The sequence below is a fragment of the Cylas formicarius genome, unplaced genomic scaffold (genome assembly GCF_029955315.1).
Source record: "Cylas formicarius isolate icCylForm1 unplaced genomic scaffold, icCylForm1.1 PGA_scaffold_3__17_contigs__length_32017465, whole genome shotgun sequence".
NCBI classification, from domain to species: Eukaryota; Metazoa; Arthropoda; class Insecta; order Coleoptera; family Brentidae; genus Cylas; species Cylas formicarius.
The window spans coordinates 19458475-19486219 of NW_026844326.1; the positions used below are offsets into that span (position 1 = coordinate 19458475).

The window sequence follows — 27745 nt, forward strand, 5'->3', positions numbered from 1 at the left end:
ATCGGCCGGAAACTAACCCGAAACAGATGATTAACGCCGAAAAACTTGATATATTACTCCGAATGATGCATTTGCATTCGCAGCGGCAGCACATCCTGCCCATTGTTTTATGATTTATTACGCGTCCGCTAGGGAGGGGGAGGGTTCGTTTGTTTAACGCTGCAAATTAAAATTTATTTCGTTACAGCAACGGCCCTTTGCGCGGCCTCCAGGCGCAGGAGTGAGCGGAACGCATTTCCTGCGAATATTAATTAATACAAATAACGTTGATGCAATTAAACGGTAAATGCCTATCACATGTAAAAATTCATATGTTTCATAAATTTATTTTCAATTTGATTGATACTGTAACATTGCAATGCTGATTAAGAAAAAATTGCAAATTTTAAACACATTTAGTTCCTAACGAATGATGTTTGCGCCTCTTTTGAGTGTACAGTGGGGTTTTTTCGTTGATATCATAGGGCATAAGGTGAGAAGTACAAAAACACTGAGATATGTTCTCCATTCTCTTTTTATTTAATATCGGAAGTATGTCTACGCTATCTAGATTGGAAGATACCGAAAATTTGTTAGTTTTTATTATCTTTCATCACTGGAGATAAAAAAAAACTTACATATGAAATTTTCATGACTTTTTACGTAGAGTATAATGGGGACTTAAAAAATATAAACGTTTTCATTTTCTAGATATTATCAAAACTTAAATGGGGTTAAGTATCTAAGTATCTCAAAAAACTTTTTTCAGTTGGCAATGGATAGAATCAATATTACTTTATTTTATAACAGATTTTTAAAAAAAAATTATTAATATAATAATATTTCATAATGATTTCAAAAATTATATAATAGTCGAGATTATAACAATTAGGCATAGTCTTGTTGGAAAAATGCGTTATTTGTTGCAGACAATGGCAAGTTATATACCTCTGTTGTTACATATTGTTCCAAAATTTTTATGAAACCTGGATTCTACATAAGTCATAGTCAACATTTATTCTGCATAAATAACTGAAGTGGTAAGAGATAATAAAATGTTTTTTAGAGTACCCTGTATCTTTTAACGCAGTATCGTAAAAGAGAATAATAATAAAACACAAGATACAGCGTATATAGTACGCAGTACTCTGTCGATCGATCTATGTTTTTATTCCCTACCATAGCACAAAAGTAGTAATCTAGGATTTTCTGTTCCTTTACACTTGAAAAGGAAGTATAAGACTCAGATGTCAGTTGGAATTACTCTTTTAGCACCTCTTTATGTTTGCATCATGACTATGTAAACCACTGCTATCCAAAACAAGCTTTTCATAATCATTTTAGAGCCGCCAGCGGCGTGCTTAGTGGCAGGTGCATGCGGATTAGGTCAACCGTGGTCCAGCAAAACCACATTTGCTTTTGAACCTCGAAAAACGAGGTCCCTACTCTTTCCCAATTCGCTGCCCTTTAACCCTCAACCCCTGCCGAACGCGCACCTCGCAGCAGCCACCCCCCAGCACCGAACATCAAATAAATAAAAACAATAACTATCTGTAGCATAAATTCGACGAAATAAATTACCAGCTCCAATCGGGCGCGTTCGGGAGCGATCGACTAGGACCGCGATACCGGCTCCGAGGGCTGCAGGAGCTTTAGAGAACGCCATAGAGGCAGTGCGTCGTTCGCTCTGACAGTAGCTCGGTTTTGCGACGGTGCCACATCGTGCAGCAAGTGCGTTTAAGTTACACACGATCTGGCCGCGTTAATTAGATCGCCAATAGAGGAGAGGGTGGTGATTTGTTATACGCATCGCGATGACTCGGGACTCGTGACCGGGGATGGTTTAAAGGCGTCGAAACGTCGCGAGCGCCGAAACGTCGTAATTGGTAGCGATGACGGGACGCGACTAGGAACGAAGATGACACGTAAAATTTTGTGTTTGTTGGTTTTTTGTGCGTTCCTGGTCTGTGCCGGCAGCAGCCCGTCGCCCATCAAGAGAAGTAAGGATTTCGTTTCGATGGTTTTTTCGTTTGTTAAGTAATAATAAATATGTGATTATAATGTCCATTACAGTCGCATGTGGCATTTATTAAAGGTTTTAATTTAATCCCAGAGTTCGCATTGTTACGAGACTTACTGCCGATGGCTATATAGTACATCCATACGAGCCAATGGACACACAAAGTAAAAGAAACGCAAGTGCACCAAACTACTTTGCAAGTGTTCACTTTGCACTTTGAATATCGTTTTCTGTTGCATAAATGCTATTTGCAAAGTTCGTTAGGCAAAATGAAAAGGGATAATTGAAAAGTGCCGAACTTTTCAAAAAATAATTGATAAACATTGCCCAAGCAATTTTTTTCATTACATTTTGGCCAGTTTGGCATATATTTAGAACAGTAAAAAGTTCCAAATAGTTTGGTGCAATAGAAATCTGGAACTACTTTTGTACATACTTTATGAATATTATTGTTTTTTTTTTATTACTGGGTTGTAGTATAGCAGGTTCCCTTTTTTCATTATAGATACTGCACTTCAAAGGCATTTCATGATGTTTCAGTGTCGGAGCTTTTGTGCTACAATCAAATTCGGAATTTTCCGTCAGATTGGATGGTGTCAAAAATTGCCTCGCCTCCGTAAACCAAGCTGTCGCCTTATCTATCATTGTCAATTATCTTAGGCATACGTTTGGTCAGATGGAAACGGTTCGCCTCGCACTGTCATGCGTCTTCGTTTGTTGTTTCATTCGAAAGCCACTTTGCTAACGAGAATGACTTTCCCAGTTAATGAAAATAAATCGCCCTGTAGTTGTCGGGCAGTTTTTTTGTTTTGTTTTTTAACCACGTTGATCAAATATTTTATGGCCGACCTTACAGCCAGTTAGTTGCTTGAAATGATTTGTTTTTTGTAAAATTTAATTAATTGCAATAACCATATTGATTAAATATTTATGAGGTGCAATTTGCAATTAATAAAATAACATAATTGAGAAATTAATAGGAGGTGACAATAATGCTAGGTTTATTTGCAGTTTCTAATATAATATATATAATAATAATATATATAACGCGTTTAACGATAATGATTAAATATATCTTGATCGCTTTGAAACACTTATTATAAAAAAATTTAATATTGATAGGGCGCGATAATAAATGTTGCTGTGTATTTTTACGTTTAATTATATTGATTAAATAAGTATTGATATAAAATTATATTTTATTAAAATTACCTACAATTAATGATTGAAACGAATTAGTATTTAACGCAATTAATTAAGCGTACGTATTTGGTTAATTAATTCATAATTAAATGTATCAAGTTAACTAGTACGTACGTAAGCTTATCGGTAAAACATTAGGAATTAAAAATAAAAATCGATTGACGTCTGGCGGGGTCCCTGTCCGTCGGGGGGAGGTTTAGGCACCAACGACACGCGCTGCATGGTTGTTCAAACACTTCCCGAACCTAATTAGGCCGTTAAAATTAGGCGATATTTATATGCGGGACAAATGCCTGTTTATGCAGTTAATGGCGGACGCTCATTCGTAGGGGACTCGTAAATACGGCCAACGCGGTCCGAGGCAATATAACAGGCCAAATATCCCGAATAAATACTCATTGTTCGGGAAATAATCTCTCGGCGGTGTTGGCTCGAAAGCGACGTGGAGCTTTCGGTCTGGCGAGGGGCGAGGAGAACGCACCATTAATTCCGACGACGTCGACGTGCCTTTTCGTCTACGTTTTGGCAACATTGTAAAATTTAAGGAAAAAAAATAATTAAAACAATGGGAACAAGAGTAATTCGTAAGTTTGTATAACCATATTAAAGAAACAAAAAATTTTAATGAAAAAAAAAGTAATGTATAAAAAAGGGAACAAAGGAATTAAAAAAATAATTATTTTAAAAAAAAGTTAAGTACAAAATGATAAACATTTTATTAAAATACACAAAAAGACAATAAATCTTGAAAAAGAATATATTAAAACAAAGTCAAATATAATAAAATATATTAAAACGGTAAATATTATAGTTAAATAATGCAAAAAATAATTGTTGGAAAATGCACACTAGTATAAGAGGACGTTCTAGCATTGAACTAATTTACCATTTTTTCATACAAAAAATCTTATTAAAACTTATCTAGCTAGGATTTTTTTAATATTATATAAAACGTTTGAACTAGATTGCGATGTTCAATAAATACGAATTAGCAGCGATCCCTTTGTGTCTGAAAACAATAGTTTAGCACGACAGTACTGAGAAAAATTTTCTAAGAAACTCTGTACATAAATACACGTTTTGTGAAGATAAATTTCCCGAATATAATATAACGTAGTTTAATTCGGTCTACCAGGGCACCTTCTACCAGCGGCATATTTTCATTCCGAACGGACGTTTTAATACGAAATATCCGCCACTGCATTGTCTCCGTTTTTACAGCAAACGTAAAAACCCGCGTTAATTAAAAAATTAATAACTTTTTTACGCGCAATCAGAATTTTCATTTTCGGATGGCGGGTCGCCGAAATACCCCGCGTATAACTGACATACGCTGCGGCTAAATTAAAAACTTTAATTAAAAATTTATAAAATCCGACCTAGGATCCAATTTCGATCGTCGCGTAAAACCGACGCTTTGTGCCAAACATATTAAACCTATAGTCGTTCAGGAAAAGTTAATTCGTCATCGAAACAAATTACAAGTTGTAATTGTATTATCGATTTTATTATGCTAAGTCACACTTAACTAACTAGAAAGGGACACACACACACAAAAGTGGCAGTACTAACTAACAAACACAAAAAAAAAACTTGGATAGTTGAACCCTTGTTTGACTATCTAATGACCTAAAAAAGTCATTCTTGCATTCTTTTTTTCAGTTTTTTTTTTCAATTATGTCAAAGACCGCCATCTGGCAAGGGAAGCAATCGCAATCGCCTTCAAGTTTGTTAAAATGCATCAAGCCTTTTGGGAGTTACCTGAACTTATTTCCGAAAACCCCCCACCACACCAGCATTTTTACTTAACAGCATTAACTAGACACTGTATGACATTCTCATGCCACTGTCTATGCGTATAATGGATTCTCCTCTGCATATATTTGCAGAACGGGGGTTTTAGGTATCAACACTTTGATTATTCTCATTTTTTCTTGGTCAATTTACTTTCGCTAAAACCGTACCTGGTTACCTCTATTGGGACAATCCGTAGAATTATACGGATATGTTAAAATTTAATATAAGTTTTTTTTTTTTTTAAATTACAGTAAAATTTTAACAAGACCCTAAAATAAAATATAAGAAGAGAGTAGGCCAGAAAAACGCGGAATAAAAGTGCTGTTTCACTGAGATCTATATTGAAGAACAGAGCAAGACGAAGACGCTGCAGATATGAAGGAGAAGTGTCGTGGTTGATAAGTGACTGGGAGGAGAAGTTGCTTTTTCTTTCCGTAGTAAAACACGAGCTTACTGATCTACTGGTCTTGCCCGCGATGACATTATTATTATTCATGATGATTTTGGTGCTGATGGTGATGATGCTCCGTTACATTTGCGCGCGATGTGCTTTTAAAAAATGAACTAAGCAATCGAAATCTAGCCGCAACTTATTTACAGGTCGTAACTTCCGCGCTGAATAATTGAGGGAACAATTTGGAAAACCCTCATCAAGCGTAAGGACGCGACCGTTTTGTTTTCCCGGAGAACTTCTTTTTTTAATAAATAAATATTGCCACGCTACGGGGCGGCGAAAGGTATGAATATTCCACGTCGTCCGGTAACATTGCTCCCGGCGTCACGGCACCTAAAAATACGATATCGACCATCCCCGCCGCCGTCGCCCCACCCCGCCGCGTTTTTAAACAGCATCAGTTTCCACCAAATGTATCGGAACGGAATTTTCACGCCTCAAAGACTATAACGGGGGGAATTCGTTAGTTGCGGATGAGCGCATTCCCAGCCCCAACCCTTCGCCTGTGTATAGGTGGGATCTTATTTGGAAAAAGGTCCCCAGGAAAGGGAGGGACGAATTGACACAATTGATTTTCTTCTCGGTCAGTAGTGAAACTGGTTGGCGGTGTACCGCGAGGTTCAGTCCTCAGCCCTCACTCCCCTATTCATATTCTACATATTGTATTAGAATTGTGTATTATGCAACAAGTGCTCGTTTATTAAACACTGGCTCCGCTGGGCTCCGCTCGTGCCAAATAAACTCGTGAGTCAAATACCGTTTACCGAAAGTGTAACAAATGTTTTAAGTTCATAAAAACTTGTTAAATATTTTTTCTACTCCCATTTGCAAAATATTTAATTACACACCAATCTAGCGTGCGGTAAGCGTTAGTTTATCACGTCGGTTTCGTTTCCCACGGATCCGAGTTACTTCGTACATTTCCGGGATTTTGTTGCACGGGTTTGGGAGCAATCGGATGTTTTCGGAGATATTTCTCACGCCTTGAATTTTGACGTTAGTCAATTCTGACGGTCATGTCAGAAAATGTACCCAAAAACTAACGGTCGTAGAAAAAGTATAGTATGCAATACGTTCGGTAAACTTTTTAAGTCACTCGTTTATTAAACACTCCCTCCGCTGCGCTTCGCTCGTGTCAAATAAAATTTTGAGTCAAATGCCGTTTATCGCACTTGTTGCATAATATACTATAATACTTTTGTACTACTATTAACCACAAGAATTCAAATTGATGCCGGAATAAAAACTTAATGAACTGATTGAACAGTTTGGATGGATCCCCAGCGACAACGTTCAAATCGGAAATTTCATTTTCATAAAAATGATATTGGTAAAAACCGCACATTCCTTACCATTTCCGTGTGTATTTTTTTTTTAAATCGCTGTACATTTTCTAAAAGAGGAAATTTTGTATTTTTATAAAAACACTCCCAAAAGAGTTTTGTTAGGTAGAATGTGATTGGTTTAAGCATGTTTTAAAAACTAGAACCGGAAAAAGCGATTTTTTATATGGGGCATCCCGCATATTTTCGACTAGTTGAAAATAACTTAAAATTAAATAAATTTTCGTTTCCTTCTTTTGCTTTATTGTTTGCTGGTTGGTGAAACAGTAATTAAGATTAGACTAATATTTACATATGCATTTAGAACACGGTTAAATAACATAATATACAGGGGCTTTTCCTTTCAAATGTCAAATTTAGTCCACCCTGTACAGTATTTCGCATCGGCTCGCGGCGACGAGCGCCAGATTCCGACACGTCGATCCCGAACGATAACATAATTTAAATCTCCCCCTCGCGTCACTCTTAATTGATTCGGCAACCCGTCGCCGCCCCCCGCCGAAAAGGAAGTGACTTATTGTAACCAATTTGGACGCCCGAGACGACGATTGCGTCTAAAAACGCGACCGACGAAAGCGGGGAGACGAAAGTTATTATCTTACGGAGGGACGTTAGGATCGGAATTTTATTAAAATCTCTCGATTATGAGTTTTTATGAAGGTTTAATTTTCCTTCGTCAAACTTTGCCGCCTCCCCGTTCTATTTTTGGGGGGTTTTAAGCGACGTTCGAACGCGTCCGGTTCACTTTTAAGCTTTTTAATTGATAAAAGTTACTTAGGCGGCGTGATATTGTCCCGAAGCTGGTGAAAAATCCGAGCTTCGACGTCTCAGTGACTTCGTTAAAGCTCGTACTTAAGGCGTGGCTAAAATGTCATCAGTCAGCAAATTTTATTTATCGCTTACAAAAAAATGGACACTACGACGTCGTAAAAGCCTGCCTTAAGTAGGTGACGGAATGACCTTTATTTGTCTCTTATAAAAATTAATTTAAAAAAAAAATTGAAAAATGTTTTTTCAAAATCGAATGTTTCTTCTTTGAGACGCCATAGAAGCCTGACATCAGGTGTGGTGCGCTGGCATTGTGTGCCCTTTATTTACCATTTAAAATTCTATTTCTTTAATGTTTTTTACAATTGCTGATGTTTTGCCTCCAAAATCAAAGTATCACAAGATGACCCTGTATCAGAAACTGTAGGTGGTGGAGCCAAAAGTGAAATACAAAAGTTGTGTTCAATTTATTTTTGATTTCTATAAAAAATTCTAGACATATTTGGTGTATAATGTCCTCCTATACCTAAGTCTAACCGTAACCTAACGTAAAATATCTGCCAATTTCTTCGTACGGAAGTATTTATTGTTAAACTTGACTAAGTTTTGTTGTAGACAAAGGACTCGCATAACGGATTTCATAAAAAATTTCGATACATATTAAAACAGGGTACGCGAAAAATAATAATGGAATTAAAAAAACTGCCAAAAATCTTTTTTTTAATGGAAACTACCTATTTTTATGTTGATATTTAGCATTAAAAATAAGCCTATTTTATATAAGGTTGTATATGCCTAATATTTTTACTTTTTGAAATATTTCCTTTTAAGTATTTGTCTATCACAAATAATATGCTGCTGCCATCTAAGTTCAGTTATTGTAAGGTGACTATGACGGAGTTTGAACAAAACAAGAGTGCTGCCTCGTTCCATTCTCTGGAGTGTGCATTTAAATAGGTGTTAGTTTTTTACTTTTGTGATAACGAGCGCCAATTTGATGCCAAATTAAATTTTATTAGTTCCTTTCAGGCTCTTTATTTTCAAAAAAGGATAATATTTAAAAGCTCTAAGTAGCGTTGGGAATTTAAATTCTGATAAAAAAAGCTGGACCTATTATTCTGAACCTCTAAATGGCGCACCGTACTTTGTTCCACCTGATCTTGTAACTTCCATGTGTTTTTTTATTATTTTTGTTGCTCCATTAATTGGAATTTTTTCGATTAAAATTTTAGTCTAGATTGTAAATATGGACTCATCTGTCCAAATATTATTAGTAAATATATTTTCTGAAAATAAGAATTTTGCAAAAATCTAACATGATGTTGTAACCCCGTTGCTCCAATCAACCACTGGACATAATTTTTAGGACTTCCAGTTGTTTATTTGAAGGCACGTTCGAAGCGTTGTTCTTTTGACATCTAGATCTAAAGGCGCATTTCGGGTTAAATCTCTGCAAAATGCAACAAAATATTGAGTTGCTATTCATCATTCAAAATATGTCTATTTTTTTCTTTCTTCAAGGTCCCATAGGGTCTAAAGTGTTGGTAAATCCTGTGGAAGATCTTTGCTTCTGGGCGCCTCCTGAATGGAAATTTTGTTATGTGGTAAACACGATACGCAAACATAAATAAGTGAAAAAAATCTCAAAAAATATTTGAATTATGACAGTAATCAACAACAAAATACGCGTCCAAGGAGGCAGCGTTCTACCACTTGTTTTGTTTAAACGCTGTCATAGCCACCTTACACTTACTGGACTTATATCGCGACAGCATATTATTTGTGATTGACAAATGTTTAAAAAGAAATATTTCAAAGTAAAAATATTAGACATATACAACCTTTTATGAAATTGCCTTAATTTTGAACGCTAAATATGACAAGATTACAGAAATAGGTAGTTTCCATTTAAAAAAAAAAAGTTTTTTGGTAGTTTTGCAAATTTAATTTTAAATCTTATTTTTCCGTTATTCGAGTCCTTTGTCCACAACAAAACTTATTCAAGTGAAACAATACATGCTTCTGAATGAAGAAATTGGCAGATATTTTACGTCATGCAAAAGTCATTTTTCGCATAAAAAATTCAAAATGTAAAAAACGCTTAGAAATAGGTATTGGATATTACACAAAAATATGTCTAGAATTTTGTATTCTTTTTCTTCTCAAGGTACCATCTCCACTAGTGAAGGTTGGATACAATCTCAGCAAATCCTGCTCGGTCCGTAGCAACCTGGAACAGGGTGTGGGCATTCAGGCCAGTCCAATCACGAATGTTCTTTAGCCAGGAATGTTTTCTTCTCCCTATCCCCCGTCGTCCTTCAATCTCGCCTTCCATTATTAGTTTAAGTAGAGTATATTTACTGCTTCGCATTATGTGGCCAAGGTATGCCGTTTTTCTTCTCGTGACAATTGTTAGCAGTTTCCTCTCCTGTTGTGTTCTTCTCAATATTTCTTCGTTGGTTGCACGTGCTGTCCATGGGACTTTAAGGAGCCTTCGCAAGGTCCACATTTCGGACGCTTCTATTTTGTTTATGGTGTTTACTTTTAGCGTCCAAACCTGGCACCCGTACAGCAATACAGAGTGGATGTAGCATCTTACAAATCTATATCTCAGCTCAAAGTTAAGTGCAGGATCACATAGCAGGTGTTTCATGTTGTTGAATGTGCCCCTTGCGTTTTCTATTATGGCTCTTATTTCTGGTTCAGGATCCAAGTGGCAGTTTATCCAAGTTCCAAGATATTTGAAGTTTTCGACCACTCCGATATCCTTTCCATTTATTGATATCCTTGGTGGAGGCTCTCGAGATTTGCTAATAACCATTACTTTGGTCTTGCCAACGTTTATTTTGAGGCCAAGCCTTTCTCCCGTTATACTTAGTTTTGTTAGTAGCCGTTGGACTCCTTCTGGCGTGTCGGCAATGATCACCGTATCGTCTGCATATCGCAGATTGTTAATGATCTGTCCATTGATCTTAATACCATCAGTTTCCTCCTGCAGGGCCTCCGCGAAAATGCTTTCCGAGTACATGTTGAATAATAGGGGCGATAATACACATCCCTGTCGTACCCCTCGTTGGATGTCCACCAGGTCCGTTACCAGGTTACCGAATCTAACATACGCTTGTTGGTGCCAGTACAAATTTTTGATAATCTGGATGTCTTGTTTGTCTAATCCCTTTCTTTCTAGCATTTTAATGAGTTGTACATGTTCCACTCTATCAAAAGCCTTTTCATAATCTATGAAGCAAGCCTAGATCTTCCGTTGTCGATCGTTACATTTCTGAAAAAGGACTGTCATGCTATATAAGGCTTCTCTGGTTCCCAAGTTTTCACGGAAGCCGAATTGCGTTTGGCTGATATCTTGCTCGCATTTCTTGTATATTCTTGCATGAACAATCTTTAGAAATAGTTTAAGTAATTGACTCATCAAGCTTATTAGTCTGTACTCGTCGCATTTCTTCGCGTTGGTTTTCTTCGGTATAGGTATAAACATGGATTTCAGCCAGCCTTCGGGTATTATGCCTGTTCTGTGAATATTATTAAAAAGCTTCACAAGAATTGCTATGTTTGTTTCGTCCAGTAATTTTATTATTTCTATGTGTATATCATCTGGACCAGCACTCTTTCCCGCTTTACACATTCTGATGGCTCGAATTACTTCTTCCTTGAGAATCTCTGGCGCTGTCTCTAGTTCTCTTGTTATATCATAGTCTCTTGTATCTGCACTTTCAAATAGGTTTTGTATATAGGATTCCCAGTATTTCTTAAGTTCTTCGGGGTCATGGATGTATCTGTTGTTGTTATTGACGATTGATGTCGTTTGTTTGCTTTTGATTTTCCCGGTCACTTCTCTTACTTTCTTGTGCATCGCACCGTGGTCGTTCCTCCGCTGTAGCTCTTCTATTTCCTCGCATTTTTCTGTCAGCCATCTTTGTTTAGCTTGTCTTATTTCTCTTCTTATTCTTGTGTTCACCTCTTTATATTTTTGCGCATTTCTGTTCTTATATGTTCTTCGCTCTTCCATCATGTCTATTATTTCATCAGTCATCCAATTTTTTCTTTTTAGCTCTCTGTTTGGATCCAATTTCTTCTTTTTCTATCATGTTTAAGGTTTCTTGTAAGCATTTCCATTGTTGGTGTGGATCAGTGACGTTCTCAATTTGTAGTTTTTTGTATATCGTAATTAATCCTTATTTGTACTCTAGTGCGTGTAAGAGGATCTCTTAATTTTGTAACATCCACCTTCTGGTTGTTCTTTTTCTTAACTTTGCTAAGTTTTACACGTATATTCCCGACTACTGGATTATGGTCAGAGCCTATATCTGTTCCCGGGTTTGTTTTTACACCATATATGCCGTTTTTGTATCTCTCGTTGACCAGAATATAGTCTATTTGATTTCTAACTATATTTTCTTCAGTATGTTGTGGCGATTGCCATGTATATAATCGCCGGGGGTGCAGTTTAAACCAGGTATTTGTGATGCACATGGATTCCTCTTGACAAAATTGTATTAAGGTATCGCCTCGAGGATTACGCTCTCCTAATCCGTATCTACCCACAATTCGAACTAGAATTTTGTATGGAATTCAAAAATGAAGTAATAAAGGTTTTCCACTTAAAATAGGAAAGTTGATACTCGCCCACGAAAAATGAAACACCCTGTACATACAACATTAAAATAAATTGAAGGTTTGTAATACCCCAATTAACTTTTATATTTAACTTTCGGCTCCATCCCCTATAGTTTTTGAGATAAGGTAGTGTCCCACCCTAGACAATACTACCATAATGGCAATATTAAAAATAAATTGTTATTGGTTACAAATTTTGTAAAAAAAACTACATAATTATTAAGACGATATGTTGGCAATGTCTAAAAGAAAGAATTTATTGGTCTACAAACTTAAAAAAGAAGAAGAAGAAGACAGAGCGATAACGTTATCTTGTAATTCCGGGTCGTATTTAAAACAGTAAAATATGTGTCAATATAACCTCGTAAAAAGTAATACATTTAACATTAAAAACTGTTACGTAAAAAGTGACGTCTTCTGGCGAGAAAAAAGTAACTATGAAATCGATCAGATTTAAAAATTAACGTTATGTGAGGGGTAAACTGCAGAGGGAAGTGTTAACACAAGAGTGCAATGAAATCTCAAAAAAAAACAGAAAACGGGATCGCGCCCCTTGTATACGTAATATGAATTGGGGCAAAATGGTTTTGCGGGAGGGGTGGTGTTGGGGTAGACTCCGACAGAGCACACGGCCACGTCCAATTGAATTAAACGCTAATCCGTTTAACCGCTACTCTGACCACGCAATCGGTTTACGCATTTTGCGTATTTAGAAATGGATTTACGTTAGAGATTCGAACGCGCCGTGTTCCTACGCCGTCGATATTGTTTTACCTGATATTTATTACCGCTATAAATTGCCACAAACACACAGTTTCATTAATAGGTAGAGACCTATATGTTCTAAATAAAATTTAATATAACCGAGTAACTAATTTAAAACTACTTCCTGATTACTGTCAAACTCTTTAATTAGCTTACATCATTTCAAGTTGCTTAATTGCTAGGACATAGCCGAGGAATTCAATAAGTATCTTAGTAGTGTGGGAGAAACACTTCCGGGGCAGATCAAAAGACTAAAAAATGTAAGTTTTAAACAGCAAAAAAGTAATTCGAGTCTATTTTTGGAGCCAATACTAGAAAAAGAATTAATACAAATAATGAAAACGCTGAAAAATACTAATGGGGATGGTATATCTAACACTTTTATCGTTATCCAAGCTAGCTGGCGGCATAGTCTTATCTTTTAATAACAGAAAAAAGTTTATTTCTCTTTTTCTCGATTTGGCCAAGGCATTCGACATTGTGTCGCACCATACCTTGCTGAAGAGACTTGAAGAGGACTAAAATAACTGATCAAATCATATCTACAAGATAGCTGACACCCTTAGGTGCTCTCTTCCGGTAGGGTATGGTGTGCCGCAGGGCACGGTTCTGGGCTCAACCTTGTTTACTACATTGCATATGTGTACTATGCGGATGATGTGTCATTGATTATTGTTGAAAACACTTGGAACGAAACTGTCGCAAAGGCTGAAAAATTACTAAGGCTGGTGAAAAAATGGCTAGATTATAGCCTGCTGTCACTTAATTTAGAGAAAACCCAATTCGTAGTTATTCATGATGAAAGCTGATGCTCCAGACTTGCAAAGAATAAAAATTGATAATTTTGACTGTGGCTATTACCCGAATTGTAAATGCGATCTTTACATAAGTTCCACCAAAAAGTTAAAATATTTAGGGGTAGTTTTTGATCAGAACCTTAAATGGGATGATCACTTCACTGTGAAAATTCGCAAGTTATTCCATAATTTTTTTATATTACGTAAAAGTTTGTCAAAGAGTTCCCTTAATATGTGTTTTTAGTATTTCATCAGATAAGTGTTTTGAAAATAATAGTATGTAACAAGAAACTATATCCTTCTTCACGACTGCATAAAGGAGCAACAGATAAGGAAGTACGAGAAGTTTTCGAAAAAACAAGCGCCCAAAACAGCAAGCCTAGACAGTGAGCGACTCGTGGTCAATATGACGGACAGAGTACTCACGGAGGTCGAGAGAACAGTGCTAACCAAAGGAGGGAACTTCGCAATCACTCCCCGTCACATTCCGATTGAAGAGATCATCTCCAGCACGGAAGCAGCCATCAAGAACCTACCGGACCAAGATGCCGAAGAGATGCGAATCGAGACAGCCAACATCCTCAGGAAGGCAAAACCACCCAAGGCTAATCTGACGAGAAGTGAAGGACTGGCACTACGTAGCCTGAACACGGGTGAGGGTATCATCATACTCCCAGCGGACAAATGAAACGCAACCGTTCTTCTGAAGACCGAGGACTACGAAAGGAAGATTGAGGAACTCTTGGACCCGGGAAGCTACAAACCCCTGAAAAAGGATCCGACGCAAGCTAGACTACGTCTTACCAACCGGCTCATCAAGTCATCATCACTGTCAGAAGAAATCAAGAAGCGCATTGTGAGGATGAAGACTGTTCCACCAAGGCTCTATGGACTACCTAAGATACACAAAGTAGATGTCCCGTTAAGACCAATAGTTAGCGCACCCGGATCACCAACGTATTACTTGGCTAAACACTTGGCATCGCTGCTCCAACCACACGTGGGACACGTCACCAGTTACATCAAGGACTCCACCGACTTCGTGCGCAAGATTCAAGATATCAATATTGAACAAAACGACATCCTTGTGAGCTTCGACGTCGTCTCACTGTTTACCAAAGTACCTCTGAAGAGTTGCTTGGACCTGGTGAACAGGATATTTCCTGTCGATATTTGCAAACTTTTTGAAGTCTGTGGTCGGTACGTGGATGACACCTTCGTGATTTGGAAACATGGTATGGACAAGCTCAACAACTTTCTGCAGCATCTCAACAGTCAGCATCCCAGCATCCAGTTTACTATGGAGACTGAAAATGACCAACAACAAGGAATGCTGGTATGATGTTGGTGTCCCGGCAGCGGCACAGAAACATTCACAGCATTCTTAGACGTACTAGTGAGGAAGCGAGGTAAAAAGCTGGGTCACACAGGGTACAGAAAACCAACCCATACTGACAGATACCTGCATGCTCTATCCAACCATCACCCAAGTCAAAAGTATGGGGTTATCAGAACCCTGACAAAACGAGCCCGAAGGATTTGCGAACCGGAGAACCTCCAGATGGAACTTGAACACCTGAAAACTGCGTTCGAGGCAAATGGCTACAGCAAGAGGGAGATCGAGAGATCAATGAACTCAAGATCATCAAGATCACGGGATACCGAACAACGACCCACCACCTCCGACGCATATCTGCCGTATATTCCGAGTGGCACCGACAGGATTGGCAGAGTATTGAAAATCCACGACATCAAAACAATCTTTAACCTACAAAGAAGATCCAGCAGACCATCAGGTCAGCGAAGGACAAGAGGGACTCAATTTCAGCTGCAGGAGTCTACCGCATTCCGTGTTCATGCGAAAAGGTCTACATCGGAACTACCAAGAGATCAATGGGAACGAGACTTAAGGAGCATAAAGCAAGCTGCAGGCTAGGACAGACAGAGAAGTCTGCAGTAGCTGAACACGCACTGGGCAGCGGGGAACACAGGATACAATTTGAGAGCTGTAAGTTACTAGCATCGGTCAACGGCTATCACAACAGACTAGTCATGGAAGCCATTGAGATACAAAAACACCCACACAATTTCAACAGAAAGGAGGAGACCCTTAGACTCAACCAAATCTGGAACCCGATCCTTAGGAACGCCCGAGCAGTACCGATCGATATCCCGAGACCAACCGAAGCGGAACAAGCCCCTCCCACCACCAATCGGCATAAATACAACCTGCGCAGGAGAAATCGTCAGTCTACGTCCAACATCGGAGATGGAAGGACCTCTGAAGAAGCTCGCCACTCGTGCTAGCGAAACGTTAGGAAGTAATTCCAACCGACGACGGCCTTTAAACCCGAATCAAGATAATAGCTCTTCTAAAGAATTCTTTACTGAAGCGAAAGTAGTAAGTATCAACTAAATCTACATTAAAACAATTACAAGTCATAACAAAATTCGTAAAGAAACAATCAGCCAACCACATTTGTATCAAATCAGGCTATGCCAGTATCGATGGTAAAATTTGTTTCAGTGTAGAGGAGTGTTCAGTTTGCAGCCAATAGAATATATAACGCCTTTTCAATGTATTTGCAAAATAGGGAATATACAAAAATGAAGGGGCTTGTTGACTCCTGGTTGTTTAGTGTTGACTATGACATTCTAGAAGTGATAAATTAACTGTGAATAAAATTATGTAGGTGATAAATTTACTAACAACATGATTTAATTTAAGTATTCAATTCAGATATTAATATGAATTTAACCGTAACTAGTAACGTAAGTTGAATTAGACTAAACAAATGCAGGCACAAATTTCTCAAATTCATCGTGAATTGATATATTTTTTTGATGGCGCGTTTGTTTTACACTTATCAGTTGAGTCAACCCAACCCTTTTTCGGGGTATCATAATTGTCGAACCAGGTTTCATCCAAGTAAATAATTGGCCTTTGTTGTTCTCTGTAAATCCTAATTTTTTCTAGATATTCCAGTCGCCATTTCCGAATTCTAAAATATTCCATTAAAACTTGCCTTTTGTCAATTTTTTTAAGTCTTAAACCCATGTGTTGAATACAGTTCCATAAGGTAGTTCTGCCACATTTATCACCGCTTTCATCTTTGTCAAGCCTCCTAATTAAGATATCTAATGTAGGCACGCTTTGTTCCTCGTATAACTGGTAAATTTTACGCCGTAATATATCTTGATCACTTTCATCTACACTCGAGAAAATGTCAGGATCGCTTCTTTTTTTCCTCGCTGAAATCGGATTATTCACAATTTTCCATACAGTTGATGTTGGAATTTTCGTCAATGTGGCAGTTTCTTCTAAGGATGCTTGCTTGCTGGCACCACGTTAAATTAGAATCAAATAAACATTATTTATAACTTCCTTAGTCTCAATAGAATAGTATTTTCTACATTTGGGCGGGAGCATCTCCTGAGATACACTAGATATTTTGCATAATTCGACCACGATTCAACAGAGACAAATAAGAATGGTTACTAATAAAATTAAACTAAGTAGTATACCAAACCAAAGAGTATTAAACACAGGTAGGTATAAAATTATTTTCTATTACGGACCACAGTTTTACCTGAATTTAAATTCCGAAACTTTAGGTAATAATCTGCATCCTATGTTAATGACCACCCTTGGATAATCCCATTCAAAAGCAATTGGTCACTTTCTTATATCTATGAACAGACCATACATGTTTGCAAAACAACCCAAATACATTCACATTCACAAATATCAAATCTGAAAAATACTGCTCTGTTCTGAATTTTTAGTACTATAAACACCGCAGTAGTGGAGATACCTAATTTCTGCGCCCTCCATCGCTCACATAAGCTCTGATATTGAGATCGCTAACGTCAAAGGCGCAAGTCAAAAAATTGAGATTTAGTTGTCGTCTTTATGCGAGAAGTCAATTTGACGGTATTTAAGGACAAGGTTTACGGTTTCCAGGAGTAATGCCTCGGTCCAAACGCGCGTTGCGATCCACGATCCCACCGCTGAAACGCTTCTAATTGCGGAAAATCTCCATGTAGGTCATGCGGTGAACCGAATCCTAGAGTTTGTTAGAGCGCGAACATAAAACTTTTATTATCTGGCCAATTAGCCGACTAGGAGGAGGCTAACGTATTAGCAGAGAACGCGGAATAGTTTCGCCAACGCTTAAGTAAGTAAAGTTTCCCGACGAAAACAAATAAAAAGTGCCTTTATCGTAATTCCCGCGAGTTTTGCATTATGACGGCGTTGGAAAATGAAAAGTTTAGTACGGGAGACCCGAACAAATCAAGCTGATCGAGCGACGCCGCTCGTTTAGCAATGTTTTCGGCTACAATGTTGGAAACTGACCTAAAAAAAGTTTGTGGCTGTGTCTTTTAAACCCTGCTGAAATAGGAGAATGGAAATAGACTTTAATTTACAGATGAAAGGAAAATTGAAAATGTTGTTGATTTTAACGAGCCTTACAAACCATTAAATGGGAAACGTTCTACATATAATATGTTTTAAATAAACAACCCGCAAAAAAATCGAACCGAGCCGGTCCTGCCGAATGTCGTTTTTCGCGTGCCGCGACGGCGAAAAATATCTCCGAATAAATGTCAGAAATTTGTAACAAGCGTCGTTTCCTATAAACGTTTTTCATGTCCGTGGCAATTTCGAAACCGACGCCATGGCAGCAGATATATAAATCCCGGCCATTATTCGGAATCTGTCAACTATTTTGCCCCGTTTGTTATATATTTTTTACGCGTCTTTGTTCAGCGGCTGATTGTGGGAGGGGGGAAAATGATTTCGAGTTGAAATAAATCGCTCGTGGCGAAAAAAAAAAATCCAAAATGTCGCAATTGGGCAGAGGACTGGGAGGCAATGTACGTGGGGTGATATGGCGGTAAATGAGATTGGTTTATAAGATTACCTGCTGATCTTTTGGGTTTGACGATTTAAAAACTGTCCACCTGTGATAAAAACGATCAGGTATTTTAAAAGACATAGTGGTCCCAAAATAAATTACAATATAAGAGGTATATCTGTATGTGAAAAGGGGTGATTTGCATCATCAAGCCCAAAGATTCCACACAAGCGATGACACACTTATCTTTTCATATCTAACCGAGGGGTTACTGCATTCGCACAGAATGTGCTATATCTCTGCGGATTTACACGAACCGAAGCGCCTCCACTTTATCCACACTAAATTTTATTTTTCGATTTTAGTTATATGAAGTGTCGCGAAAAGTTCCCGTTATTTTCGGTCCCAAAATTAATGCATATGTATTCATACGGCGCGTTTCACGAGTTGGAATATTGAAGCGTATTAAATATGTAATATATTATTTAAACAGGCTCCCGGGGACAGCGGAATGAAAGCGAACCGGGCTCGAAATTGACCGGTTCCCTCGGTCATGAATGCTTTAAAAAGGGGTCCGCGAGGCTTAATTTATATCAAACGCAGAGGATGGCGGTCGTTTTTGTAATAAAAAAGAACCGAATAGGTTAAACGTCAATTTCAGGTAGCTGTTCTCGTTGAATTATGTCCGAATCAAAATTACTTTCATAAAATTCTTGTATAAATAAATATACTTTGCTGGGGCGACAATGAAATTTATTTGAAATGATTAATAACCGAAACAATTCCTATTTAAAAATAAGTAAATTGATGAGGCTAGGAATCGTACCGGGTTCTTATTAATTTTTGTCGAGCAGTTGTTCGAATTTCGACTGAAACCGATTTCAAAATTGGTGTTTTGTCCTCGGAGATTGTGCAAGTTCTTTTAAAAATAATGAAGGGAAGGAATTTCTTGGTTTACCACGAAATTTTGTGCGAAAGAAAAATGGTTTGGTGCAGAAGAGTTTATAAACACAAATTGCTTAATGTTGCAGCCCGAATAAGATCCGATGTAGTTCTATATATATATATATATATATATATATATATATATATATATATATATATATATATATATATATATATATATATATATATATATATATATATATATACATATTAAGTAATCAGATACTAACAAAATACAGGAATAATTATTGAAAGGGAAAGATATGATTCTACATTGTACGTTCTTTATTCCTGATCCTGAAGAGCGTCAACAAACCGTACGTACTGTTCAATGTGAATCCTGGAGTAGCTTTATCAAACATCTTCAGAAACGAAGTAGCAATCAGAGTTTAACTTTTCAGGCAAATTTAGTGCATTATGGTAGAATAGCAGTTCAGGCAGGACTCAAGAGGAGGATAGAAAGTGTTTCAACATCAAATTTTCAGAAATATAGAATAGCATATTAGCAGTTATTTTCACTAAACTGACACATTAATGTTGTTTTATTATTCATTATCATTATCATTTTATGACAGTGTGACAAAATTTATTTTTTTGTGGATACCTCAATTTGATGATAACGTTCATGTAATATATTCAATATTTCGATATTTAGTGTCGATATTTACTGTTAGAGTCTGTCCCAATAGAGAAGAGCACAGTGATGTCACTGTTCGATGCGCGAAATAAGGATCCTTTCTCCTTCTTGCGTTATTGCATTCTTTATTGTGTAGGTGATACGGTGGCGGTACTTATTTCAATTACGTGTATTTTATTGTTAAATGCCTGCCGCTTTCACAAACTTGTACCGATTTGGCGCAAATAATATTATTTTATTAAGATGACACTGCAACCAAAACGAAAATAATAGTCTAAAAATGAACGAAATATAAGCACCCACAAAACAGTCAGTCAGTTTCAAATTCGTCTTCTGCGCATCTGACGCCACTGGGCTCTTCTCCATCGAGACGGTCTCTATAAACGGCGCGTTCTAACTAAAAATAAATAAATATTGTTAAGCAATAAACTAACATCATCACCGCAAAGCTGCATGAAATGATCAAACCATCTCTTTGGCCACGCTGTATTAGCATTCACATTAGTAGTGATATTTACCACCACAAAAAACTCGGTTCGAGAATGATATACTCACATATATTCTGTCTCTTTAAATTACAATGCCAGACATAACCGCATGCTACGCGACTAGGAACGCCAGCCCACGGATTCCGAGTTCTATCCTCAAAGTGAACCGCTACATTTTTTTAATGAGAGACGACTCCATCGATTCGATTTACGATTTTTAGATGTTGCGTGGCATGCCGAGGGAACATTTATCAGATTTTGTAATACTAATTTTTGCGTATAAACTCGATTACGTACGACCCACGCAGAGGCGCAGTCCCCCCAACACCTCATCCACGAGCCGGGGGTGAAAATCCGGTGGAAAGAAAAATCGCCCGCTTTGTTTTAGCTCGTCGCGAATTACAATCGGGAACGGTGGTAACGAAGTTACCTCGCCTCGCGGTAATACGGAAAAGCTCATTCCGGATCAAATTCGCGGTTCGCCGAAAAATGAATACGCGGCATGGAAATAAACAGCGAGATATTTGAATAAACAGACCTCCTCGCGCCCTGCTGCTAGGACGAGCCAAGGACAATAACGGCGTTTCCTCTGCGAAAAGTTCTTTCTTCGTATACGCCGCCCGTTGATTAAATTGTACGCGCAAAAATTTAAATTGAGCGGGCTGTTTTTATTTTTCGGCCGGGTTTGAATGTCTTTCCAGGAGGGTTGCAGGGCAACTGTCATAAGACGGTTAGATAATTTACTAAACAGATCGTCTGAACTTTATTTCTTAATTTATTAATTCAGCTACTTTGGTTCTGTCGTAGAAAGACATTTGCAGTATACTGACTGATACTATCCGCTATTGCGTTGGCATGAATTTCTTGCGACGCGATGTTATCCACGTAAAGTTTTATCATCGCGCCAATATGAGACGGAAGAAAAAGATAAATACGGTGATATTTCCGGTATAAACCCGGCCATTTGGCGGGACGTTCCGCCACATAAAATCGGGGATTTACATAACGCTCCACCTCCTTGTTAAAGGGAAACGTAGTCGTCGTTTCATATCAGGAGGGACGATATCGCACGAATACTGCAACTTATCTCCGCGTTCTTAGACTCAACTGCGTCGTATTTCTTCGCGGAGCTTCGCAATTTACGCAACATAACCTCGAAAGCTAGTTAAAATCGGGATTTTAATTTTATCCTCACCATTGGCGTAAGGCGTAGGACCACGACGTAATCTAAAAATTTGTCCTTTTGATCGACATCTAAAATTTTGTTTTCTCAATTATTTTCACAGTTTCAATCGAATATACCGGGTGTTGAGTTTTTATTTTTAACTTTTAACGATTTATAAAAATTTATAAACCAAGGGAAAAGGTCGTCAAGGTGGCCTACACATTTATTTTTGGATAATAAAATATAAACATAATCGCAATCGTAAACAATCGGACTGACTAAAGCTGATTTTCCTCTGGTCTTTGATATTGCTGCTTTTTTAACCTAGGTCATAGGAAACTCGCCATATTTTTGAGTATTTTAAGTATTCGACCAGGCCTCAAAAAAATGCGTCGACGTGTATATTTGGTTGCATAATATGGAACTGACTATTTCTAATACTGATTGCAGCCCTTTTATCAAAAGACGTTCACAATGTGCAATTGCACTACTGTTAAAGTACCGAAGCGGGTGTAAGTGCATTAAAATTTTTCATGCCATTAACACTTAAAAGCCCGCTATGCCATGCCATTGTCGAATCGACGAATGTTTAGTCGAAACGGCGGAAACTTTAGTCAAAGTCTTATACATCATAATTTAACGAGTTCCTAGGTCCCGGTGTCGAGTCTTATCGATTGTGTGATTTACCCTGCGACGTTGCACCTAGCGATAAATTTTAAAAACGAAATGTCTCGGGCTGTAGTTGAGGCCCGAACCTAGTACGAGGATATTAAGAGTCGTAACCCTCAACTTGTGCTAACGTATCATGGGCGTCTGGCAATGTTGGAAGTATCGGACATAACAAAAGAAAATTATAAGAGGTAGGGTGTGGCAAAATGATAGGTACTATTTGGGATGTTAATAAAAACCAAACATTCTATGCCATTTAGGAACGTTATTTTTTAAAAATGATGTCTTTTAAATGACGGCCATTATTGTCGATGCACTCTTGTAGGTTCTCGCGGAAGCGCATCGTTACCCGATGGATCATTTCTTGGGGAATTAAGGCAATTTCTTGTCGTCCGCGGACGATGTGATTAAGCATATCAAAATATCGATCTCCGTTGACTGTTACCGTTATTCCATCTTCTTCGAAAAAGGAAGGACCCCACACGCCGAACTCCGAGATTGCACACCAGACGGTGACTTTTGCGCTGTGAAGAGGTCGCTCATGAAGTTCCTGTAGACTGACCAATAATGGAAATTTTGCTTATTTACGGTACCCGAGAGGTGAAAGTGAGCTTCATCGCTAGACATGAATACAGCGCCCTTTCTAATAAACTCCTCGACAACGAAAGCATGATGCACTCCGCTCCAAGCCATGTCGATAACTGAAAATTGCATACTTTTGTCTGCCTAAGGCGAGTGCGTACACAGTGTTGCCGGTTTTACAAACCGAACAACCACTATTTGAAATCCTGCCTACCTTTTTGCCACACCCTGTGTATTAATAATGGAGAGTTTTTTTTTTCGGCATAAAACGGTTAGTCGATTAAAGCGCTGCCGCCCCCACCCGCTCCTCCCTCTCCATTACCCGACTGGCCGTTTCTTCGACAACAAACCCGGCCCTCGGCAAAATTAAATTTCTCCCCAACAAAGGCCGGTGTTAAATGGGATCCATTTTGCGAACAATGTCCCTCTCATTTTCGTCCGCGGCGACGAATGTGTCAGTTTTCGCTTTGATGCATGTCTGGGCTTTAAGCAACTTGTCATCGTGTCGGAATTTTCATGATTTAGGGGTTCATTTATCACGCGGCATCCATCTCGTTCAATAGCTCGTCCATCATCTTGCCGGGATCGCCAGCGGTGCGCGCGGGATCCCTCGGGCACGCGCGTCCGACGTTGCCGCCTCCCGCTTTTGGTCTCTGTCATTTTCGACTTCTTGCAAAACATATTACAGCCCCGCAACATTGGTTCGTTTAATGAGACTGCTGGAATAGCGGCGTTTATCTCGCAAGTAGACTATGCTAAGCTTAGGGAGAAGTCTATTTCAATTGTAGACCATCCGAGGAAAAGTCTACTTCACGACTAGCCTTTCCTTGGTTTTGTTAGGATTTTACATGTCCTTGGTAGTTTTGGTTGTTCTGATTAGTAATTAATATACTCTTACCTGTCTAGCAAAACGTAGTATAGACTAACTTATTACGGTCGCATTTGTAAGCCGCTTATGTTATTTGACACGAGTCGATGTTATTGGAGGCGGGAATAATCACGTGTCCTCCAAGTTGGCAAATCACGATTACGCGACCAGGTTCGTATTTCTCAATAATCGGTGATAATTCGAGGCTTAATGATACCGGTCTCAAGTGGAGAAGTTATTAACCTTTGGCAACTTCGGAGCGATTATGGATATCAAGTTCGAATGTTCGCTAACTGCCGGCAACAAATTGGGCAACAAATTGGCTGGATAGACTGTATTATGCCCACTCCTCCCCATCTGGCGGTCTCCGTAAATTGTATTATAAAATAGATACTTTGTCCGAAATTTGTTGCAAAATTATAAAAGAATATTAAAATATTTAGCCGGAATTTTTGAAATCTTGGTCGCCCTCGATAGCCCTCCGCTACCGCTCGCTTTGAACAAAAAAAAAAGCCGCCAGATACAAAGTTGCAGCTCGACCCACGGAGCGTAAAATTTTAATTAAGCAAGTTGGAGTTCGTAAAGCACCCGATACACTAAGTAGCTAACTTGTCTGATACGACTTTGTATATATATAGCACGCCTGGTTTTATATTGTTCCACCCTTCGAGTGAATTATTAACATTTTAGTGCATCGCTTGTTGAATATACGGTTCCCGGCGTAAATGCAACAACCCCTGAATAATTAATCGGTCGGTACGGGTAGTTTGTTACAAGTTGCGTTTTGTGTTGCGGTGGTCGCCATTTTTTGCACCGCCTGTATACCGGACTCACATATATATATATATATATATATATATATATATATATATATATATATATATATATATATATATATATATATATATATATATATATATATATATATATATATATATATATATATATATATATATATATATATATATATATATATATATATATATATATATATATATATATATATATATATATATATATTCAGCTCCTCAGATAGCTTGTAACCAGTACGCCGGGTATATTGGTGCATTAAAGATGTAACATTAAAAATGAAGAATTGTTCAAAAAGATCTAAAAGTGTTAATAAATGTTTTAAATCAACTTCATGGTTACGGTTTACTAGGTCGAAGAAATAGTTGAACTTTAATGGTCAGAGAAGAAACTGGTCTAGGAACATACACTAAACGTATTAGTATCGATCAAAAGAGGCAGTTGTCGAAAAATTGTCTAGCTAGTAGGGTAGGAATGTCGGTTCGTAGCCTTCTGTCTAAAAATTGATCAAGGAAGACATCCTGTTACTAATACGGGCATCAAATGACCCTGATAAGGAGCATAGTCAAGATCGGCAGGCAAATAAGTATTACGAGGTTAGCGCCAAAATTTCCCGGCCTGACATAGATGCAGCTCGAGTATCACGATAAAACTTTGTCTTCTTTTAAATATATATCTTAGTAGGCTGCGAGAAAAAATTGAAGTCTTGCGTCAAATAGTTTTTTATTGACAGTATTTTAAACAAGAAGTGTCCGAAAAAAATGTCGCAAATAACGCAAATTCAGTATCGAGCAGTCATAAAGTTTTTGACAAAAGAAGCGTTAGCACCTAAACTAGTAGTGAAAAAATGGGCAAAACGTTTTCGAATGGGGCAGGAGTCCCTTGAAGATGATTCAAGAAATGTTCGACCAGTGGAACTCATAACGGAAGATATTGCGATTGTGGAAGAGGTGGTATTGAATGATCGACGTTTAAAGGTCAAGGAAATCTCAGAAATTACTAAGCTTTCTGATACAAGTGTTCGTCGAATCCAGCATGATCATTTAGTTATGCATAAGGTTAGTGCAAGGTGTGTTCCTAAAAAGATGTCGGCTATTCAAAAACAACGCCGTGTCGAGTGTGCGCGGTCTTTTTGGGAAGTCTGTGGGTCGGAGATAGAAACTATTGTGACGGGAGATGAAATTATGGTTCTCTATTATGTCCCTCTATCGAAAAAAGAATCAATGGATTGGCGTCGTAAGGGTGAAGCACCTTCAAGAAAATTCAGAGTTTGCCAGTCAACAAATAAATTGATGGCCACGATCTTTTGGGATTGTGAAGTAATTCGTTTGATAGATTTCAAAGAAACTAATACCACTGTCAATGGTAAATATTACGCAATATTATTACATAAATTGCGAGACCAGAGGCGTGCGTCTTTTGCACGATAATGCACCTGTCCATACTGGTGGTGTTGCACAAACTGCCATTTTAGAGTGTGGGTTCCAACAGATAGATCATCCTCCCTATAGTCCAGATACGGCCCCCAGCGACTATTATTTGTTTAGATATTTGAAAAAGGACTTACGTGGAAAAGAGGCTGTTTTAGCTCACTTTGTAGATAAACAAAAAGAATTCTTTTTTTAAGGATTGAGTTATTAATAAAGAGTAATAAGTATATTGATTATATTGAAAAATAATAAAAAATAGTTACTCTACTTTGTTTCTTCCATGTTCAGGCCGAGAAATTTTGGCGCTGCCCTCGTATGTTTGAGACGATATACAACTTTGAGAAGAGAGACGAAAAATATTCTTCCGCAACCGACATATTCTAATGGTTTACATCTCCGTGCGCACCGTGTGCTTTTACGGATGTTTCCGCGTAATGAAATATTGCCATGAACGGTAGACCGCCAAGGGCGCAATGTTCGGATTAAATTGTGCGTAAACAATAAACTTAATCACACTGCTTCGGGGAGAGACGACGCGGTTATTAAGCCCACAGAACGAAGGTGCATCGACCGACCGAAACGGATACCTTTCCTACCCCAATTTTAAAAAGTGACGGAGACTAAAACTGTTCGGTGGTATAAATTCTCCATCGCCTCATAACCACAATTCAATCTAGAGACAATACATTTCGTTTGGTCCCGGACGACCCTAAATCCTCGTAAAACTGCTTTAGGTGTTAAGTTACGTGCCGGGACGGGTTCGGCCCCATATATCAATCGTAAAAGAGGTGCAGATTTATTTATAAATGGTTTCGTACCGGTACATTATGGTCTGGCCCGGGAGTGTCGGTTTGATTTTTCCCGTAAAGGCAATTTATCCGAATTTATGCGCAAACGGCTATATAGAGACGGTTGCCCTATTAGAGTTTACCCCGCTTTCAAGTAAATGTATACCTCGTATTTCCGTCGGGGTTGGTTCTGAAATATCTCGAAGGTAAAATCATATTTCGCTGCCTTAATGGAGAATCGCGTTTAATGGTTAGTTTTTTTTTTGTGTTAAGTGCCGATAATGATGTTTGCGGCAAACAAATATGCTCCGCGCGATATACGAAATTATCGATACATGTTAACCGTTGCCGTTTAATATGCGAAATGGACAGTTTGAATGACAAACGAACGTTCGTTTTCCCGACACTGAAAATGTACACAATCAATAACCATCATTTTTATTATCCAATCGCTATAATAGAATTGGTCATCCATAAGAAGTAGTGCGATAAAGTATTTTTCGGTTTTGTTGGGTAGAAATTCATATTAATTAATTGGAATAATATAATATTTTCAATAATAATAAAGTAATAATTTTCTAAAACGTTTGTCAGTTGTTATTGAAGTCAACGTTGAACACGTTTTTTATGTAGTATGTACTGCAAAAGTTGCATAAATTAGTAGCTGACGTATTTCGCCATCGACCAAGCATGAACTCAAAACACGCGTATTACTACGCATATAGATTATTAATTGTAACACTGGT

The 27745-nt window shown here is 38.0% G+C and overlaps 1 protein-coding gene across 2 annotated transcripts in view; it reads left to right on the top strand.

The window, feature by feature from the left end:
- The first annotated feature begins 1658 nt into the window (after window positions 1-1658).
- The window catches only part of LOC132698913 (uncharacterized), a 157518-nt gene continuing 131431 nt past the window's right edge, over window positions 1659-27745 (top strand). For both annotated transcript variants that reach the window (XM_060665235.1, XM_060665236.1), the window contains exon 1: window positions 1659-1979. In XM_060665235.1, the coding sequence (XP_060521218.1) occupies window positions 1898-1979 (82 nt within the window). In that variant the 5' untranslated portion in view covers window positions 1659-1897. The remainder of the gene's footprint in view (window positions 1980-27745) is intronic.